The following is a 22,451-nucleotide window of genomic DNA, read 5'->3' on the forward strand; positions in this document are numbered from 1 at the left end:
GGGCGGCAATGGGCTTCCCCATAGCCACTGGGAACATGGAACAACCTTAGGTTCCATGTTCCAGGAATGCCGTTCCAGAGACGGAATGGGCAACATTTTCCTACCATGTAAACATCAATCACAAATGTCGTTCCCAATTCCCCGTTCCTCGTTCCAACGTCCCGAGAACTTTGGTGATTATGGGCTACCCTTGCATCCGCCTTCAGTCAAATCATAGCGGCAATGCTCGTCGGTGCGGTCACCACCCCCTGCCCTCGATCAGGCCCCTACCACCAACCCCCCAGCCCCCAAATTCTAACTCGCCGGTGCAGACTGAAATAAGGATCATATCCTCTAAGGTTTCCGCTCTCACCTTGAATAGCTTACTGACGTTTTCACTTCCGACGTGTGTGAGATTGAGAGAAGAGGATGACGGTGGGTGTAAGGAACATGGTCCCATTAGGCCATTGTTTGTGATTTTGGTGATTGTATGACAACATAATCAATAGGACTAACAAGTTTGTGAGATAACATTTGTAGGATTTCTAGGTCCCATGGAAGAAATCGAATATGTCCAATGCACCGCAGAAATGTGTCCAATTCACTGTCGAGACGCCAAAATATAGTGAAAAAGAAGAGATGCACTGGTTTAACCGATGACCTTGCACCGGCCAAACCGATGGGCATCGGATAAACCGACGCATGGGCATCGGTGAAATTTTCAGTGGGGATGGAATCAAGTCAAAGAAACTTAACTGCACCGGTTAAACCGACGGTGCGTAGAAGGGCATCGGTGCTTTCACCATACTATTGTCAAGAGAGCATGTCAAGGGCGCAGTAGCATTTTCTTCAGCACCGGTTGAACCGACGGTGCACCGGAACAAGGCGTTGGTGCAATGCCACGTCAGAAGTAGAGAGCTATGATGAAAACTTGATGACCAGTTAAACCAGCACCATGGCATCGGTTTAACCGATGGCTGCTATGTCAACGGCATGCGTGTGTCAGAAGCTCAACGGCTACATGGAGGGTTAGGGTGAGCGGTTGAACCGACACCCCCTATCCTAAGGCGTCGGTTCAGTCGATGCTAGGCTGCTTTTTGCTAGCCGTTAGAGCAACGACTCTATGGACTTGGTGGCCTATATATACGCCTCACCTCTACCATTTGAAGCTTGCTGGAGTTTAGGGACCCCATGCACATTGAAGAACACCTCCAAGCCATTCAAGTGTAAAATTAATCAAATTCTTAGATTTAGCACAAGCTTTTGTGAGTGTTAGTGCTAGGATTAGCTCTTGAGAGAGTGTGAGAGCAAGGTGTTGTGCCTTGTGAGCTGGTTCTTCAGTGAACCAACATGTATCTCGGTGCGCCGGCCACCTTGGAGTCTTGGTGGCTCGCCGGCTAGTCTTCAACTCTCCGTCTTGGTGTGGAGCGGTGTCGTCGAACTTGTGTGGGGGACGTGGAGGCCCCTATCCTTCGTGGAGAAACTCCTTAGTGGAAAGCGGGTCCAAGTTGACCGGGAACTTGGGTAAGCTTTGGTGGCAAGTCAAGGTGTCCCCAGAAAAGACTTGGTGGCCGAGAGCGATACTCTTGATTGAGTGCTTCGACAACATGGACTATGGGTAGCATTTGCCTACCGATATCACGGGATACATCTTTGTGTCAAGAGTTCGCTTCCTCTCATCCCTTCTTTATGTTTTCGCATTTCTTATTGCAATTTTTGTGCTTTTACATTCTTACTATAATATCTTGTTAGAATTGGTTATAGATTGCAAAACTCTTTTAAGATGAAGATTTCACATTAGAAGAACTGTAGTTGCACATTTAGATAGTTTGTTTTAGTTAAATTTTATGTGCAAACTAGTGGTACAGCGCAGCTCGGCGTTCTCTGTTCAGCAAGCGGAGTGGCGACAGCAAGCTGCTCGATGAAATGCCGCTGCCAAGTCTTTAGTCTCTGCCCACGTTTTGTGCTTTCAGGTCAGCATCCGGAAAGAGCAGGCAGCGGCAGCAAGGTGAGAAATTTAACGTTGTTTAGTCATAAAGCTAATCATTGCACCTTAGTTAATTAAAGTTAAAATCTTTAGTTTATTTCTTGCTAGCTTTTAGTTGCTGGTTTAGCAGTAGTACTCGTGCTTGTGCCTTGCTTTAGAACTGGTGCTAGTTCATGTTAATTGCTTCATCTCAGTTAGCTTAGCTCAGTTATTTCTCTCCATAGCTATCTAAGAAAAAGAATATATTTGTGCTAAGTAACTCAATTGATTTAGCTCTTGCTTTGTTAATTGTTTACCTTTTATCACATAGATATTTAGTTTAAGTTAATTAGCTCTATATCTTGCTAGCTAATTAAAAGGAAAAGTAAAAACTTTTCTAGCAGTAACTTAACTTTTAATTTGGTTAATTAGTGCTAGCTTTTGTTAAGTCTTTTAGCAAGCTTTTATTTTCATGCACTTGTGTTTTGCCTTCGCCTAGTTTTGTGTCTTGCTCGGGTTTTGGAGTGTGTTTGCTCATTTTTCGGTCGGGGCTCGGTTCTCCTTCGGTGTGTGTGGCTACGTTGAGCTGGCATTCGCTTTCTTTCAGATGTGTTGGGTGTAATCGGGACATATGCCCATCGATTGGTTAAAATCGATTTGTGGCTCTCATTCACCTCTCTCTGGTTGCTCTTTCAGTCCTTCAATTGTAATACTCCAGATAGTTTTAACATAGGCAAGGCAGAAAATAGACATCGGGAAATTTACATATTTGCCACTCTTACCAAATGCAGTTAAACTCTTTCGATGACATGCATGTTTGGTCTTATGAGTTAATGACAGTTGCCGGCTTAGTAATTGTTATACCACTCGTCTCGTAAGAGTGGCAAATATATTATAAAATATATGTATTATATTAATGCAGACATACTGCTAATTGCTCACAGCATCGGTTTGCGAGAATAATGCAACAAAGTCCTGGCCCTATGCAATATAGTATTATTTGGTGTATCTAATCGATGCATTGCCAGATATCTATAAATATTTTAGATCAGAAGGAGGAAGAGTTGTCTCCTAAAGTGCCTTGTTTGATATTGACGCTGATGGGCTGTTGATTAATCAAACTAGTTAGGAGCAAAGTTGCAGCATTTGTTATAGTGTGGAAACTGGAATCCATGTCTTATATTTAGAACTAGGCGTACAGCCCGCACATTTGTGCGGCTAGTATTGAAAATTCAAAAATTTGTATGTCGTTGTATCTTTATTTAAATAATGTACTATTTATTACCATATATTACCTTGTTCATTATCGTAAATTATATCTTATTGTTGTTTAAAACAATTCAAATATGATCTACCTATAATAATAATTTTATTTTTTGAGCTTTAATAATATTATGCATATGATTATTATTATTTTTGTTTTATTTTGATTGATTGTTGTTAGCTTTAGTTTTTATTAATAGTATATGTTTGTAACTGATACATGGCTAAATGATATTTTATATTTAATTTTTCATAATGGCATTGGTGGGTGATTTTTAATTAGGCACATGGGTATTTTAGACTAATTTTTATTATATGACAGTGGTGGGTAATTTTTATTTTTCTGTTTTTTTCGATTAACGTGGGAATTTCTAGGCCTTGAGAGCGAACGTGGAGGCTCCGTTTGTTGGCCAAATAATAAGATAATTAGGCGTACAACCCGCACATTTGTGCGGCTAGTATTAAAAATTCAAAAATTTGCATGTTGTTGTATCTTTATTTAAATATTGTACTATTTATTACCATATATTACCCTGTTCATTATCGTAAATTATATCTTATTGTTGTTTAAAACAATTCAAATATGATCTACCTATAATAATAATTTTATTTTTTGAGCTTTAATAATATTATGCATATGATTATTCTTATTTTTGTTTTATTTTGATTGATTGTTGTTAGCTTTAGTTTTTATTAATAGTATATGTTTGTAACTGATACATGGCTAAATGATATTTTATATTTAATTTTTCATAATGGCATTGGTGGGTGATTTTTAATTAGGCACAGGGGTATTTTAGACTAATTTTTATTATAATGGCAGTGGTGGGTAATTTTTATTTTTTTGTTTTTTTCCCAATTAACGTGGGAATTTCTAGGCCTTGAGAGCGAACGTGGAGGCTCCGTTTGTTGGCCAAATAATAAGATAATAGATAGATTGGATGATATATTTGGTATGATCTAATTAACCACCACTAGCACATGATCAGGTTAGTATTGTGTCCATGCCATCGACCAGCGTCAGCGAAATTGTGATGATCTTCCAACAGAATGCATGTTAGTACGCAAGGTATAAGCAGGCTATATAGCTTGTCGGCATTAGGATAGTAATTGTGTGGGCCTGAGCCCTTGATTGAGGCTCGAGCAAAAGCAAACGAGAAGAGAAAAACTATCTGATCCTCAGCCCTGAAATAATTATTAAAGTGAAGCTCCGATCGAGAAAAAAGAGGTGTCTAACACGCGAGTAATGACAGGAATGCCATATAGTATCAACAGCCTCAGCCCTGAAGATTCACAATTCAAGGTAAAGCCACATGCTCGCACATGGCCAGCATCTCTATCTGCGGTCGGCAGATAGATACACGAGCAGCACGGTGCTTCAATATACTAGCAAACCCAAGCACTTCCATCCATACCACAGCTACCCAACGCAAACATCTAGGGAGCTCGCCATCATGGATGTGCTAGCGGGGGCGATGGGCAACTTCGGCCCCAAGCTGCTCCAGCTGCTCCAAGATGAGTACAATCTGACGAAGGAGTTGAAGGAGCAAGTGAAGTCCGTCTCCAAGGAGATGAAGTTCATCAAGGCTGCCCTCGAGAAGTTGGGAGAGGGTCGACCAGACCAGCTGGATCCACAGCTCCGGATCTGGTCCGGTGAGGTCAGAGAGTCCTTGTATGACATGGAGGACGTCGTCGACGCCTTTCTGGTCCGCGTGGAGGGTGCCGGCTACACCCAAAGCAGGCTCAAACGCTCCACAGAATGGATGGGACAGCTGTTCAGTAATGTCAAAGCTCGCCACAACATCGCTAGCATCATCCAAGACATCAAGAAGCAACTTGAGGAGGTGAAGGATATGCGTGACAAGTACGAGGTTGACGCAGTCAAGCCTGCTGCCGAAAGGATTGATCCTCGCCTTGGTGCCCTCTACCAAAATGCTTCAAAGCTTGTTGGCATCGAGGAGCCAAGGGATAAGCTCGTTGAGATGCTCCTGTCCATCAGTACGGACGGCATGTCCAGCAAGGAGCTGAAAAAAGTCTGGGTTGTCGGGTCTGGAGGACTGGGCAAGACCACTCTCGCCAAGGTTGCATATGACAAGGTTAAGCTGAAATTCGATTGCTGTGCTTCTGTTCAAGTGGGCCAGACACCTGTCGCAAAGAAAATCCTGAAGGGCATTCTCGTTGGTCTCATCAACGACGAGAGAGGAAGAAACAACATCGGTCATCATGACAACGAAATGTACACCGGGGCTGATCTGATGGGATTGCAGAGGACCTCATAAGCCAGCTCCATGATTTCCTGCAGGGAAAAAGGTGCACATATCACCCACCCCAGTTCTCACATATCATTGACTAGTGTTTATAATGTTGAATCTAGTCCACCAGTATGCTCCTACTACACAGGCTAGACATTTTAGTAATTTGTAATCCTTCTCCGTTTGCAATAGATTTAGCCGCCAATTACTCTGTATGCTTTTCAATCCAGCATTCCATTTACCATTTGCATCGTACCACCATGCATATATATTTGACATTTAGTTGTGACATCAGCTTGATCTACATGTTTAACATGAAAATTGATTGGTTACCACTTTCTTGTAGATATGTTTGCATGATGACACACATCGTGCATTCACTACTGAAAAAAAAAATCATAAGTGTAAAACAAGGGTTTTTATAGTCACCCTCTATTTGACATAAGCGGCTAAGGGGCTGTTTGGTTGGAAGCCCTCACACGCCACGCCACAGGTGTTGTGGCCGCCATGCAAATTTTGGTCACTGTTTGGTTGACGAGACAAGTTAGACTGCCACAGTATTTGCAGAGCCAAAACTCGCCACGATCTGTGGTGGTCGATTTGCTGGCCACAATCTGTGGCGCCGCCGCACATATGGTGGCAAATGATAGCTGCCAACCAAACAGCCCCTAAGCCACCTGCCTATGTAAATCTTCATTTCCGCAAACTCTTTCATAGATGCAGGCAGCTGAACTACCTCTATAAACTCAATTGTACTCCATATGTAAAAATACTTTTGTACTACTCTGTGAGCTGAGCCAGAGAATTCATGAATCTCCATAGGAGGAAGAACTCCTTGTAAATTAACTGTAGTTCCCTTCATTTGGAGTAGTGTTTTTTCTTCCCAATGGTAATTCATTGGACTGTGTTGTTTTAACAAGTCAATCCCCAATATTATTGCATCATAGGCCCCCAAATCAAATACTCTCATATCAGTGTGGAAAGTAAAACCTTGACACCACAATTACAAATTTGGAATCATCCTTTCAGTGATGAGAATCTCTCCATTTGCCACCATAACTTGAGCTGGGGGTGTGGATGTGGTTGACAGCCCCAACTTGTTTACCAATCTGGAGTCAATGAAATCATGAGAGCTTCCACTGTCTACTGGAATAAGCATAGCCTGATTTTGCACTAGAGCTCTGAGTTTCACATTATCTCCTGCTTCTGTGCCGGCTATAGCATTTAATGAGAGTTGCCACAATTGCTCAACTAAAGCTTCCTCCATGTCCAATTGCTGGATAGTGTCATCAGTAATCTCCTTATCCAAGTCACTGAGAGCTAGAGCATTGACTTGAGGCTTGATTCACTTAGGACATTTCTCAATATGATTAGCATCAAACTTTTCCCCACAAGCATAGCAAAGGCCATTGGCTTTTCTGTAATCTTCAAATTAAACAGCTCTCACTGTCCAGGTTCTTGTCGAGTACCTGCAGATCTGGGACCGGTTGCAGCTCTTCCAGCTGCTCGATACCCCCTATAGGGTCTGTTGGAAGTGGACGGCTGACAAGTGCTTCTCCACGGCTTCAGCATATCAGTCCTTCTTCAGTGGCCAGCTCTCCATCAAAGGCGCAAGGCTTCTGTGCAAAACACGCGCCCCACCCAAATGTAAGTTCTTCATTTGGCTCGCTCTCCATGATTGCTGCTGGACGGCACAGCGTCGCAAAAAACGTAATTTGCAAAATGATGATCTCTGTGCCCTGTGTGATCAAGAGTCCGAATCTATCGACCACCTGCTTGTGTCCTGTGTTTTTGCAAGACAAATTTGGTCTACTCTTCTACAAAAGCTTGGCTGGGCCATTGTCGTACCCTCTACAGTGGATCTCTCTTTGGCCGATTGGTGGGTCTCAGCTCACAAGCGCTTTACCAAGGCCGCCAGGAAGTGCTTCGACTCTATGGTCGTACTAACTAGCTGGTGCTTATGGAAAGAACGCAACAGAAGGACATTTGATCATCAAGACCGCACTGTTTCTGAACTACTGGCGCTGATCTCTGACGAGGTGGCTCGTTGGTGTCTCGCCGGATACCACCACTTGTACCCGGTTGTAGATACGTTTGGTAGGATACCTGGTCGCGAATTGGTTATTTTGTAATCGCTCCAGACTTTGTTTCCTTGTGGTTGATTCCCCTTTTCTGTAATCGGCCACTGTAAATATTTTTTCTACCCTCTTAATGAAACACGTGCCCAGGCACGTTCGCGAAAAATCATAGCCTGAGTTAGGCATTCATATAGAGTACTGCAAATCTTCAAATTCAGCAGCCTAGTCCTCCATTTTCCCTTTTTGCTTCTATTCCAACAATTCACTTAATGCCTTGCGATAAATATCTCAACCAAACTTATCCTCCACTGCTTCTATGAAAATTTCCCAATTGCCAAGCCCATGCTTCAGTTTGTATACCTGCAGCCATGTTGCTGCCTTCCCTTCCATATGCAGTGAAGCTGATGTTGCCCACATGTGTTCCGCTATACTGAAAATCTGGAAATAATCCACACACTTGTCTTTCCAAATGTGGGCTCCAAACCATCAAATTTGGGAAATGACATCTTTGGTGGGACATGTTTGTTCCTTCCAAAATTATCATCTCTAGCACGTCCAGTACCACGATGAGCATGATGAGGAGGTGGATGCCGTGCCATGTAAGTACTTGTACAAGAGCGATCATGTATTCCTCACTATCGGAAACGACAGGGTTGCCGTGTGCCCAAGGCTTTGCCGTGTGCACAAACTCGGGCACACAGCAAACCTGCCCTTTGCCGTGTGCCAGTAGAACCAGCACACGGCAAACGTTTGGCACACGGCAAACGTGATGTTTGCCGTGTGTCGGGACAAAAAACTCACGGCAAAACCTCAATTCACGGCAAACGTCGAGGTTTGCCGTGTGCTGAGAAATAAAGCACACGGCAAAGAAGCACTGTTTGTCGTGTGCCTCATTTTTTACGCACGGCCAAATTTTTACACACAGCAAAATTATGAAAAAAAGAGAGTAGATTCTGCACTCCTAATTTTTTTTTCTATACATATATAGTGTATTGCACTCCTTGTTAAAATTTGGTATATTTTTCGCTATTTTTGCTATATTCAGTCATTTAATTTCATTAATCGAATTTTTGGGGTTAAACTAGAAGTGTTTTGAATAGTGGAGTATAATGGATAGAAAAATGATTTTCATGGTAAGGAGTTCAAGGTGATGACATAAGTCTGAAATAGAAGTAGATTTCGAAGATCTTGCTCGCGAACAAAGCTCAGAACTGTTTGAACGAATCGTTCTAAAATTCTATTAAAAACAAACAAATTCAGAAAATCATGAAATTTGTCATGGTATCATGATTTCATGCATGGAGATTGTGGTAAAATTTTGGGAATGTTTTGCAAAAGTTCTCGTGTACGCTTGTTAGAAATCGAAACATCTCCAAAGAAGATCCGTGTGGAATTGAGAAGGAATCATTTACATTTGGACAGAACGTTACAAACGAATTGACGTTTGACTTTGAAACTTTTTGTGTTTGCAAAAAACTACTTTTTTTCTTTAATGCCAAATTTTGGTTAATTTTCGGATCACTGCTCCTCTTTATATTTTTTTTCAATTGTTTATGAGTTAAACAATATAATGTGATACACATTTAAATTGAAGTATCAATTGATCAAATTATCTCGGATGTAAATAAGTTCTATACCAAAATTGTAGAGCTCGATGAGATTTAAAACTTTGTAGTTGTATATTTTTGTATTTGACAATGTTTTATACTTCAAAATATCATTATAAGTTCTCTGAATTCAAATTTTAAATTTTTGAAATTTCCAAATGACTTCGGATGTAAATAAGTTGTATATCAACCTTGTAGAGCTGAATGAGATCTAAAACTTTGTAGTTTACCACTTTTTGATCTGAGTTCATTTATCCATTCAAATTTTAGTTACAAGTGCATAAAGGAAACAAACTCGCCACGTCAGCGATCCGTGTGCCCAAAATACTTGATTTTGATTGGCTCAAGTGGCCTTGACCGGATCCATCTTCTTTTCTCCCTCCCCATCGGTGGATAAGGCACCTGACCTCTCTCACTCTCTCTCTCCCTCCGTGTCTCTCTCCTGACTCGCACGGGCAAGCTTGTGCTGCGGCGAGCACGTGCGGGGGCAGCGGCGGCGCGTGCGGGTTGCGGCTGCGGCGACTACGAGCGCGCGCGGGCTGCGGCGAGCGCGTGCGGGGGCAGCGGCGGCGCGTGCGGGTTGCGGCTGCGGCGACAGCGAGCGCGCGCGGGTTGCGGCGACGGTTGCGAGCGCGGGCTACGGCAACGCGGCGAGCGTGCGGGCTACAGCTGCGATGGTGAGCGCACGGGGCTGCGGCGGCGAGCGGCGGGGGGCGGCGGCTGCGAGCGGCGAGCGCGGGCTACGGCGACAATGGTGAGCGCGCGGGCTGCGGCAGCGCGGCGTACGGCTGGTGCTGCAGCGAGCCGGGCAGCGGCGGCGACGACGACGGGCGCGTGCGGGCTGCGGCGACGAGCGCGGGCTGCGGCGGCGCGGCGTACGGCTGTTGCTGCAGCGAGCCCGGGTAGCGGCGGCAGCGAGCATGGGCGGCTTCGGTGCGGCATCAGGCTGCGGCGGCGAGCCCGGCGGCAGCAGCTGCTGTTTTTTTTTTGAAAAATCTTTTTCGAGTGCCCGACAAACGACACACGGCAAAGACCAACTTTGCCGACGCCTGAATGCCATGTGCTCTTTGCCGTGTGCATATAGACGGTTTGCCGTGTGCTTTGGCACACGGCAAAGAGGCGGTTTCCGGTAGTGCCTGTGAGATATGGGCGTGGTCAGCCATCATCCCAAGGATGTATTTGAGACAAAGCCATTCGAGCCACAGCCTTTCCTGTAACATCCAACGTTTTGGCAAACAAATCTTGATCTCTTGACATTTGTTCCATGCCTCGTGAATTTGCTTCCACAGTCCTGGACATAAGCTCCATCTGTGCACTCAGTTGGGTTTGGGACTTGGTAACCTCATGAATCTACACAAACAGCAAGTCCAGACTCCAAAACTTGTGTCCATCCACCCTCATTCTCCCGGGATCCTTCCGTCATGGCTCACAGGATGAATTGATTCTGCATTGATGGGTTTGGAGGTGCCTTGGTGCCCGACGTCGAGTTGGACCAACCATTGCAGGATGGAAAATCGGGTGAGGACCGGACTGAAGAGCGAGGTGCTTCCTGGTTCGATTTCTACCACCGTGGTCGGGATGTTACAGATTCAAACCAAAGGAATCGTACAAGCACACAAAGAAGATACGACCTTTGATGGCCAGTGGCCGCTGGCAAGATGCCGCGACGTGAGTGCAGTGCTCAGAGATTGAATCGAGAGATAGGTCAGCGAGAGCAGAGAGCTCCTGTCCCTTTCGTGTTTCTGATTTCAGATTAGCAAATAACCTGCCTCAGTCTGACAGACGGCATGGCCTATATGCCAGAGGCCAGATTCCACCGGACAACCCGGGTCCACAACTCAGTCACAGAGACAATAATAGATAGTAATACGCGCACACACTAAGACACCTTCAGGTATCTGATGACGAAGTGCCTGGTGCGACACGAAATTCAATAGCAGTAATGATATTATAGGTCAGATGGTAAGGAGGATCATGGGATAGAGACCGCGGGTTTGAATCCTAAATATTTGGGTGCAAATTTTGGTCTTACTGTTGCTGCCGGCTTCTTGTAGGCGGCATCCATTCCTCTGCCATAATGTAGGTTCAAATAACCAGCACTATTAGTGGTTACAGTTAAGAACGTTTCGTATGAGGTGTTCTGCTGTATAAGTACGCGAAAAAGAATCAGAGTACTTAGGATACATTTATAATGCATGTGGTATGTAATTTAGTTGCTTGTGTAGGGGGTTGCTTTATGTTGTTTTTAATAATGTCAATGGTGGGTAATTTAGATGGAGATTATTTTTTATAAATATAAACATTGCTAATTTAAATGGACACTATTTAAAGTGCAATGTTTGATTACTTTTTATAATGACTGAGGTGAGTAATTTACAATATGGGTAGGGGGCCGGGGGTGTTTCAATTTAGACTATCATTCATAATGGGAGGCATGGCAACATTTCCAGAAAATATATACTCTATATAATAGATTTTGGTGAGAATGTCCTGCATCTGTTGTTATAATTGCTGTGAGGCTCCAAAGATGTACCGCATATTACCAAGATAGGCATGCATGCCTGGTGTGTTTAAATTGCTCGATGTATATCTGATCATTCATGGCTCTTGTGTTGTCCATGCTTACATATAGGTACCTCATTGTTGTTGATGATATCTGGCAAACAAGTACATGGAAGGATATTGGGCTTGCTTTTGTGGACAGTAATCTCGGAAGCAGAATAGTAATGACTAGCCGTAATTCTCAAGTTTCAGCAAAAATTGGTGGAGAAGTTTACGTAATAAACAAACTTTCTGATGACAACTCTAGAAATCTGTTCTATGCAAGAATATCTGACAAGGAAGGTGACGACAAGAGTCCTGACATGGATAAGATCTCTGATGCAATCTTACAAAAATGTGCTGGTGTGCCATTGGCTATCATTGCAGTAGCTAGTTTGTTAGCTACTAAACCAAGGAGGGAGTGGCCTATAGTATGCAAGTCAATTGGTTTCGGGCCTGAGGGAAACTCAGAATTTGACGACATGATGAAGATATTATCTTTCAGCTACTATGACCTACCTAGTCATCTAAAGACTTGCATGCTGTATCTAAGTGTATTTCCAGAGGATTATTTTGTGGATAAAAATGGCTTAATATGGAGGTGGATAGCTGAAGGTCTTGTTGTTCCCCTGGAAATAGGGAATAAGGAGCTTTTCCACGTGGGAGAGTGCTACTTCCATGAGCTCATAAATAGGGGCCTGATCCTGCCAGTAGAGAACAGAGGCAAGTTAGATGGCTGTCGTGTTCATGATTTTGTACTCGGTTTAATTCGTAAACTGTCGAGTGAAGAAAACTTTGTTGCTGCACCTGATAGTGAGCAACGATCAGTTTCGCTTCCTGAAGACCCCAAGGTTCGTCGACTATCCTTGAAAAATTTACTGGATACGAAGAACAGCTGGTCCGTTAAAGATGGTGACATCCGCCGCCGCATGGCAGCAGCAAGGTCGCTTCACTATGGGACGCAGGTCATTTGCCGTGTGCCAAAGGCACACGGCAAAAGCCGGTTTACACACGGCAACGCACGGCAAACCGTGCACGGCATACAACGGCCGGCAAAGAGCAACTTTACCGTGAGCTAAATCTCGGGCACACGACAATTATTTTGCCGTGTGCAATACTCCACACACGGCAAAATAAAGTTGGTAAACGGAGAGCGACGTGGAAGACCTCTTTGCCGTGTGCCCTAGCCCAGGCACACGGCAAAGAATGGATGTTTGCCGAGTGCCTTTGCAATGACACTCGGCAAAGGGCTAAAAGAGCTAAAAAAATATATTTACAAATACAGATCTACATCCATGATTACAATTTTTCAAAGCAGCCAAAAGAGATAAGAAAGTAATATACAGACTGGTATGTTTCTTTTACCACCTTTTAGCTATTGCAATAAAATGAACAAATGAGTACTTTGCATTGTCAACGATTCAATCAAGTAAACTACTGTCAGCAAGCAAATGAGAATAAAGGTTTGCAGGCTTACCACCTTTCTCAGCTAAACAAATGGCTCAACTGCCACACACACAAATCTTAGTGGTATAAGATCGAATCGCCGGTGAGGAAAGAACCCTAATAAGAATGATCATCTCACTATAGTACTTAAATCATATACCCTAACTATACTATTCAAAATATTATTTTTAATATTATGAATTTACCCTTGATTAAAAAAATATCTACCAAAAAGGAATTGCCATGAATGCTTAATCCTCTTAACTTTGGGAAAATTTACAGATTTAGCATCTTAACAGGGGTGAGTGGTATAAGATTTACCATCCTGACCCACTGTCCGTGACTCAGATGGTCCCACGTGTCAGTGACTCAGTGAAAGGGCCATCCGTTAAGATGGTAAAAAATTATATGTCCGAACTTTGGAGACGTTACAGTACATATGGGCCCGCTATTCACTTACCAATCCAAAGATTACATACATATTTGAGACCCACAATAACCATCATATCCACCCTGGCCCAACATGTAATTAATTACAGCCTCATGCAATTAAAAAGATGCTAAGATGTAGATCATTTCTAGACAAGTTTAAAAAAAACTTATACATAGATCATCATTTGTGGATAGTGGGAGTATTTTATTTCACTTGGTGAGTCCACATCACATCGATTAGTTGCTCTAAACTCCTCGAAGCCGACTGAGATTCAGTGACTTTACAAAGGCAAGTCACGGCGTGACTTAACTCACGTATCCACCACCGAATTCCAATCCAATGGCTCAACTGCCACACACACAAATCTTAGTCCCTTCTCCCTCATCCTGGACGGCATTCAAATCACTGCATGTGGCCCTTTCCATTACACAGTACAAGCTAGATAGTTTTAGGATGTTATCTAAGATCTTGTAAAATTCATACAAAATTAAATATAGCTCTAAATAAAACGATACCAGTTTTGTTAGGTCCATAATGTTCTCCACATGCTAAAAATATTTTGCTCATAAAGCATAAGTTGTAAATTGGAAACATTTTTGCATTTAACATTCAGTAAACTATGCTACTCTAGCCAATATGTGATTTCCGTGGACATCCAATATCACACGGAAGCTAGCAAAATTGATCTCACAATATTTAGAGCTATGATTAATTTGAAATGCAATTTACAAGTTAAGAGCATAGAAGGAATTTTAGAAACTATGGCACTGAAAATTTTTAGCAATTCATACTTTTAACATGTAGAGAACAACATTATGGACCTAACAAAACAGGTCTCATATCATTTAGAGCTATATTTATTTTTATATAGATTTTGGAAGATCTAGATACATAAGTTCTAACATCGTAAAATTATCTAGCTTTTATTGTGCATAGGAAAGGGCCCACATGCAGTGACTTGAATGCAGTACAGGATGATGGAGGGGGACTCAGATTCTCTGTGTGTGGTAGTTGAGTTGGATTGGAATTCGGTGGTGGATATTAGAAGTATGAGGCCGCGCTGTTTCGGCGACCTCCGAGCGTGTCCACATTAGCCTCGTGAAGCTGATCCATTCGATGTAATTTGTGCGACTCAGATAAACTCATTCTCCTTTCTCTAAGGTTGGGAGTGCTCATCCAGTGCAAGTTGATGTACTGCGTCAGGCTGGTCTGCAAGTTGATGTCGTCCTTCCTCCAAACTTTGAAAGCGATGCGAGCTTGTGCATTGATGGTACTGCCACCTTCCTCCAAACTTTGAAAGCGACGTGAGCTTGTGCATTGATGGTGCTGCCACCAAGCCAGTGAAATTTGTGTCCTTGGTAGAACCGTTCTCAAGGGAGGACACAACATTTAATGAATGTGCACTATTGCATATAGGTATCCATTTTCTCACCCGTCTGTTCATCTCTGTAACTTTCCTTGACGTCTAGTGCGTCGCCTGGCTATAAAAGCATGGGGCTGCCTTCTTTTCATCGCACCCCTCCCTTCAGTGCACCCTCTCCCGCAGTCTTGATATAGTGCACGTTTGAGCCACTAGAATTCTTGGCAGCTGCAAAGATCTTTTGGTCTAGCTAAATGGTGCGTTTCTTAACATAGCATGCTATACAGCCATGTATAGTTCGAACCGGCAATATCCTAGATAAGTGACATATTCTAGAGAAGTGATTTGTGTAGACAACTGATGAGATATAATAAAGGTCCTACTATAGTTTTGGAGAAATAAAATTTGTATAATTACCGTGCTAATAGGGGTTATGAATAATTATGAGACGGAGTAAGAACGTGCGTTTTGGAGGCCTCTATAGAGAGCTCACGTGTTTTTTTGTAACTATGTACTATTTACCGTTTTTAATACATTCCGTTGCTAATTATGTATTTTATTTGACTTGCCTTGCTCTACGATTTGCTTTGGTTACCTTTTATTTGTGTCCTTCTTCTTCTTGACGTCCTTTTTAGCAGGTAGGTCTTGCAGCCTTCTGACACAGGTATAGAAAGGCCATAAGGATGCTGCTTCTTCGTCTAAACAGACAAGGAAAAAACGGCGCTGTAAAGAAGCAGCTACCTGCACATCTGGTGTGCTGGTACCATCATGTTGTTTCATCTTTTCCCTTGTTATACGTAGGTGTTCGTGCAGTACACATGCACCGAACAAAATATTATGCGTTGAGATCACAGGAAATTAATAATGGGCACCCCAAAATAGGAATAATAAATTAAAGAGCAACGTTTACCACCTTTTCGAATAGAATTTTTTGAGGGTAGAATTTTGGGGAAAAAGTTTAGCAGATAAATTGTATACGGGTGCTCCTGGAAGGTGATAGGGCAGTGGCGGGCCCCATTAAATACAAGGGTACTCAACTGGATGCCATGATTTTTTACCAACAAATTTATGTATACAGTATATCCTATGTATTTGATTGGAGAAAACAAAAATTATACAACAATACAGGCTTCTGGTGTTCCAGTCTGTACTTTGGCCCAAAAAATCTAGCAGCCCATCTCCCCCCGCCGGCCCACACAGGCTCAAGTAGCCCAAAAAAACGTGCTCCTGGCCAGCCTCCAGCCCAACCGATCCCCACCAGCGCCGCCTTGCCGCAACTAGTGCCCGGCCGGCCCGGTCGTCTTGTCCCTGGCGCAGCAGCGCTGCCTGCACAGCGGGCAGCGCCCGGCCGTTCGGCTCGACGAGGGTGTCCGGCGGAGGCCGAGCGAACGCTAGGCCTACAGGAGCCCCGTCTACGCGGCGGCTGACGGCAGCTGAGCGGCAAGCTTCAAGCGTCCCAGCGCATACGCGCTAGGCCTGCATGCTGCAGGGGCTCTGCGTCTTCGTCTTCGTAGGGCCGGTGGCAGCCGAGCGGCGAGCGGCCACCGTGCGCTAGCCGCTAAGGCCGCACCGCCGCTGGGGTTCCGCACCTCCGCGGTAGCCAGCGGTAGCCAGCGGTAGCCAGCGGTAGCCAAGCTGTGAACCGCGAGCGAGGAATTGCGTCTCGGTGGAGGTACTAATTTGTTGGTTCCGATTTGACTCCTGGTGGCCTGTTCGTCATGTATTATGGAGCACTAGCGATAAGAGGTACCTAATAGGTACTAAAAGTATACAGCTGCCTACTTCGATTGGAATATTAGTGACGAGATTGCAAAGCCTCCTATTTTAATTACTTTAGTTTGATCGTTGCGTTTGATCCAACTTAGATAACTCATTCTGTTCCTCTTATATTATTAGCCCATTTGCACTAATTGATGTTATACTCACTTATAGATGCCAGGTACCAGGATTTAAGCCATGAATTTTTTTTACCCTTGTGAGAATTTGAATACCATGTTCGAAATCCTGAGGCTGGCCCTGTAATAGGGAAGATTGGGGATAATGATGTCCGCCAGATAATGGAAATGGACTTAGCGATCCCGCACAGAGAACCTGTTTGGCCTCCTAGCAAGGAGTTTTTTTCCCCTGCAAGGAACGAATTATGCAAGGAATAATTTTACAAACACAAATACCAGTATGAGTGGGATCCATGCAGGTTTCCTGCACTTGTTTGGTGATTATGGAAACAAGAAAAAGCTGCCCATGGACTTTTGCTCTTTCCATTCTCATGCCCCAATAGTATAGTTTTGATTTTATTGACCTGATAGTTATGCTAGATTTTTTCTTCCCTTCTCCATCAGTGGCAACTGCTGAGGGTACAGTTCGTGGGAGGCAGGCTCGCCGAAGATCCACAAGACAGGGAAAGAAAGAAGGTGAACTGAATGATTCTTTGTGTCCACTTTATAGGTTCCCCTATTTATTAGTGAACGCTGGTTTTGATTCGTGGTGCAGGAAAGTGTCTGGCCCAGGCGGAAAATCAAGGTGCGAATATTTAGCCTAGATTATTTTATTAGAGGCACTCATAAAAGAACCATTTGAGTGATCGTTTGTGTGGCTTACCTATTCTCCTGATGGCTGTATAGTGTACCTTACACCTGGGATTTCATACTACGGCCCTCCTGCGCATGCGTGCCAGTACTGCGGCGCGCAGTTCTGGCACCAAGAGCGCGTGAAAAGGTCCTACTCAGGTGAAGGAGGCTGTATTCGTTTCCATCTTTGTTGTCGTGGAGGTAAAGTTGTCTTGCCGTTTCAAAGGGATCCTCCTCAGTTCCTAGCTGGGTTGCTGGATGCCTGGATCCACATGGTGATGTTTTGTCTAAATACTTCATTAAGTCCATACGATCATATAATTCAATGTTCGCTTTCACATCACTTGGTGCCAAAATTGATATGGTATAAATAAGGAACCTGGGCCATATGTGTTCAAAATTAATGGTCAGGTCCATCATCGGATTGGTTCTTTGCTACCGGATGAGGGTAAACCCCCAGTGTATGCACAACTCTATATTTTTGACACTGAAAATGAGATTCAGAATCGAATGTCAATTTTTGATAGGGACAGGGAGTGCGATAAAGATAATGGAGTTGATAAAAAAATTGTTGAAGGCTTGGTACGGATGTTCGACGAGTCGAATGAGCTGGTAAAATCATTTAGGGCAGCTAGGGACCTTTTGGGAGGAAGCCAAGTCCAGCCTTTATGCCTTAGGCTCCTGCACGATAGGTCAAAAGAAGCACCTCAGTATAGTGCACCAGCAGGATCTGAGATAGCTGGTTTAATAGTAGGGGATTTCTCCGAAGATAAGAAGAGTTCTGACGTAATCATTCAGGATAGAGGTGGTGGGCTTAGAAGAATCAGCAGTCTTCATGCAAACTATGTGGCCTTACAGTACCCAATCCTGTTCCCTTATGGGGAGCAAGGGTTCAAGTTAGGAATTAAATATAACTGTTCAGGAACTTTGTGTGTTGGAGTTAGGGGTGAGGTTACCATGCTTGAATATTATGCTTTCCGATTACAGCAACGTAGATGCGAGGCAACAACGCTGATACGCAGTGACCGGCTATTTCAGCAGTACATTGTTGATGCTTATGCATCTGTAGAGGAGAACAGGCTTAGATACATTGTAAAAAATAACAAAAATCTAAGGTCTGAGGTGTACAAGGGTATTGAGGATGCTCTGCTTAAGGGTGATGTGGATGGAAACAATGTTGGGAAAAAGGTTATTTTGCCTGCTAGCTTCACTGGGAGTAAAAGATACATGATACAGAACTATCAGGATGCAATGGCAATCTGTCGATTTTTATGGGCCCCCAGACCTATTTATTACTTTTACCTGCAATCCAAAGTGGCAGGAAATAGCTGACGCTCTTGCATTTATTCCAGGGCAGAGGCCTGACGCTAGACCTGACATAGTTAGCCGAGTCTTCAAATTAAAGGTCGACGAGCTTGTTTCTGAGTTGAAGAAAGGCACTTACTTTGTGAAGGTGCAAGCAGGTATGAGTATCAGTTTTTTGGCACATATATTTTGTTGTGCTTTGCAATTAAATACTCCATTATCTGTTGTACGCCAATGCGGTATTTTCCGCCTCTGGTAAGGAACCGCCCAATATGGATTACTCGGATGAAGACCCTAGAAGGTTGTGAATTAAGAGAAGATAACCCAACTGTAGTGTTCATGGCAAGGTACTTGCTCATCTTAGATGAGGAATATGATAAACAAGCAACCAAGCTCAAGGAGTGCAACCACAGGGCAGAAGAAGCTGAGAAGCAGATCAGGAAACTTCATGTGCAGCTTGCTGAGTCTAAGGCCCAAGTGACCATATCTGAAAGTCGTGAGATCACTACAATTGAAGCCTTAAAGCAAGCCGATGACCGCCATGCACAAGAATTAAAAGATGCCTACCTAGTCACTCAGGTGAAAAGAAGGGCTCTCATATTGGATGGCAAAGAGTGTGATGTGCTAGATGGAATCCCAATTGTAGCCATGGATAACGCCAAAAAGAAGTTTGGTGAGACCCCGCCAGCACCTCCGCCTACAGAGGTCTCTGAGGAGGCTTCAGACCTGGAGCCTACCAAGGAAGAAGTCCTCCAGCAAAATCAGCCACCGGCAGAGAGCAAAGTTGGTCCTCCTCTCATCCCATTAGAAGGCCCTTCATCCTTAGATGAATGATCTAGCTAGGCACTCGAAGATCCAAGGGAATGAAGCTACTGTCCGAATTTAGAATTCTAGATTTAGTTTTAGCTAGCTCCTTTACACTAAGGGAAGTGAAAATTACTTCACTTTGTGTAAACCCTCGTGTAAGGGTTATGTGCCCCCATGTAGTACAAGATCTTTCTGCCTATAATGTAATAGCCTCACACCTACTTCATGCTTAATGGATAACCGTTATGACAGTTGATGCTTTCGTGTATTATACGGGTTAGCCAAACCTACCGCATTCCAACATAGCTTCATATATATATATATATATATATATATATATATATATATATATATATATATATATATATGTATATATATATGACCTTTAGGGTTTTGTGGTATACCAATTGGTCACCCGCAGCGAAGCGCGGGCATCAGTGGCTAGTGTGAGTTAAGTCACGCCGTGCCTTGCCTTGGTAAAGTCACTTAATCTCAGTCCCTATTTCAAAGCTTGTCTCTGTCAACTCACCCTCTATTTCAACGCTTGTCTCTGTCAACTCACCCTCAAGAAGCATGTAACCTATTACCTGTCCAGTTGTATGCATTGGACCATATGTCTGTTTAGTCTGCGTTTACTGTGATTGTGACACAACCTAAAAAAAATACTCCCCTCGTATTTACTTGATTTTTTACGGCGTTTAACTTTTATCTAATTAAAAAATTAATTTAACTATGCAAAAGTATAAGGTATACTTTAAATATATTTAGTGGTAAAACAAGCCACCTCGATGATGATAAGTACGTAAATATTTTGAATAAGACACAAACGTTGAGTAAAAAGGGAACGGTTTCATACATTTAAATATGGAGATAGTATCACACTTTATGGTCTGGACTAGCACGTATTTCAACAGTACTGAAGCTTAGGACACGGCATGAAGGGGACTCGTTGAGTCGTTGGTCAAGTAGCGTGCCTTGTCTTCCACGTCGCGAAGAATAAATTATCTTCTCAATAACTTGATGACTACTACTATGAGGTATTGAGGTCAATACAGCAAGAACAAGAGACTCGAAAAATGAGAATTGTCATTCTAATATATGGTGGCACATCAATCGCGTACGTTTTCGATAATCATCTACTTGGTCTGTTCCAAAATATAAATTATTTTGACTTTTCTAGATACATTGTATTTGTTATGTGTCTAGACATGACGTATATCGAGATGCATAGCAAAATAAATATATCTAGAAAAGTTAAAATGACCTACATTTTAGAACGGAGGGAGTACCTATGAAACAAGTGCAGGGAAGAAAAATAAAAAAAATATTTGTTTTGACCTGTGTACTGCCTTAGCCGTATTGCTACATGCGGGTTATCAGTGTTCGCTCCATTCACGGAGTAGGCTGCTGACTGGGAAGAAAAGCAAAAAGACTCAATGAAACACCAACTAACATAGGTGTGATGATGGAATTTTTTTATTTTTTTCTCCCCTTTTCTTTCATATTTTCTCATTTGTTTGGAATTTTTATTATTTCCTGCTATTTTTTACTGTACTGTTTTAAAAATAATTTTTGCGCAATTATTTTGAAAACGTGAACTCTGTGCACCCATACCATTCATCTGTATCAAACCATACCCAGACAACCCATGCTGATCCAAGCAATTCCAAATAAAGCCTAAAAAAACAAGGGATTGAACTGCCATGTTAGAGTGGATTGGGTGGTGGGATCTAGGGTGGTTCAACCCAATCCACGTGTGGAATTATTGTTGCCAAACAAGCCCTAATGGAAAAAATGACCAGGTGAAGCACGAGAGGGATAGAGATGAAGAAATGGATAAGGATATATGTGGAGCTGTGAATGTGTATGCTGGAGAGAGAGAGAGAGAGAGAGAGAGAGAGAGAGTGGTAATGATGGAACATGTCACTTGTCTTAGACTCCTTTCATTTGAAACCGTGATGAGCCTAAAAATTTGAAGTCGAGGAGTCTATTTATTACAGGGCCGGTTCCCTTAGGTGGATTGGTCCTATAGTTCAATGTATTTTCAGGACCGTCCCTAGATAGGAAAAAATTTTCACCACCAGACTAGGGTTTTGTTTTATTACTCGGAGGGCACCCATAGTCATGATCCTCAATTAAAAATGAGAATTTTTACAATGTTTGGGGAGGCATTAGGAAGTATTTCATGTGTCTATGATTTGTGGGCCCAATATGAGAGAAGGCGTTGGGAGGCGTCAATGCGTCAGGAGCCGTTAGATGTGTCTATGGTCGGTGGGCCCATATGTGTCGTAATGCCTCCCAATACCTCCAAAGTTAAGATAATTAGAAATTCATAGTAATTCCTTTTCTGTAGTTTTTTTTTCAATCAAGGATATCATGGTAAATTAACAATTATAGAAATAATATTTTGAATAGTATAGTTAGGGTGTATGATTTATATACCGCGAGTGCCAGCAGGCAGTCCCCATGCCGGGGCTCCTCGCCGACCTCATGCACACGCACGGCAGCATCGCCCTGTTCATCCCCACGTGCATGCGGCGGTTTTGGCCGGCCTGAGACGCCGGCGCCAGCCACAGCCGCGTCGTGCTCAGCCGGGTTCCAGCGAGCGACGTGCCCCTAAGCCAGGACTCTACCTCGGCACTCTGGCCCTAGAACATCATGCAGACACTCATAGCCATTCCGCGGTGACTGCGAGCAGGTGCCAAGGCGGCGGCACCAGAAGGAGGCAGTCGGGGATGGTGGGGATTTGGGTATCCGATGACTATTCTACCCTTCAATAGTTAAAATTAATTAAAAATAATATTATCGATAGACATTGGGAGGTATTGGAAAGCGTTAGAAAGTATT

The 22,451-nt window shown here is 43.3% G+C and overlaps 1 protein-coding gene and 1 long non-coding RNA gene across 3 annotated transcripts; both read left to right on the forward strand.

Annotated features, from left to right (window-relative positions):
* The first annotated feature begins 4,498 nt into the window (after window positions 1-4,498).
* LOC120666422 (disease resistance protein PIK6-NP-like) lies at window positions 4,499-7,702 on the forward strand. Of its 2 annotated transcripts, XR_005671709.1 has the most exons (3): window positions 4,499-5,518; window positions 6,915-7,107; window positions 7,259-7,702. XR_005671709.1 is itself a non-coding variant. In XM_039946269.1 (2 exons), the coding sequence occupies exon 1, from the start codon at window positions 4,522-4,524 to the stop codon at window positions 5,485-5,487; it is 966 nt and encodes a 321-aa protein (XP_039802203.1). In that variant the 5' UTR covers window positions 4,499-4,521; the 3' UTR covers window positions 5,488-5,518; window positions 6,915-7,702. The 2 variants fall into 2 exon arrangements, 1 of the variants encoding a protein (XP_039802203.1); XM_039946269.1 differs by having other exon boundaries at window positions 6,915-7,702.
* Window positions 7,703-17,240: 9,538 nt separating this feature from the next.
* Window positions 17,241-17,635, forward strand: LOC120667322. The gene is made up of 3 exons (XR_005672150.1): window positions 17,241-17,336; window positions 17,416-17,445; window positions 17,547-17,635. It is a non-coding gene; the product is annotated as an uncharacterized LOC120667322 (long non-coding RNA).
* Window positions 17,636-22,451: the final 4,816 nt, after the last annotated feature.

Source organism: Panicum virgatum, chromosome 3N, assembly GCF_016808335.1.
Source record: "Panicum virgatum strain AP13 chromosome 3N, P.virgatum_v5, whole genome shotgun sequence".
NCBI classification, from domain to species: domain Eukaryota; kingdom Viridiplantae; phylum Streptophyta; class Magnoliopsida; order Poales; family Poaceae; genus Panicum; species Panicum virgatum.

Coding starts and splice junctions, on each gene's coding strand:
- LOC120666422 (XM_039946269.1), top strand. CDS start 4,522: ATGCTCGCACATGGCCAGCATCTCTATCTGCGGTCGGCAGATAGATAC.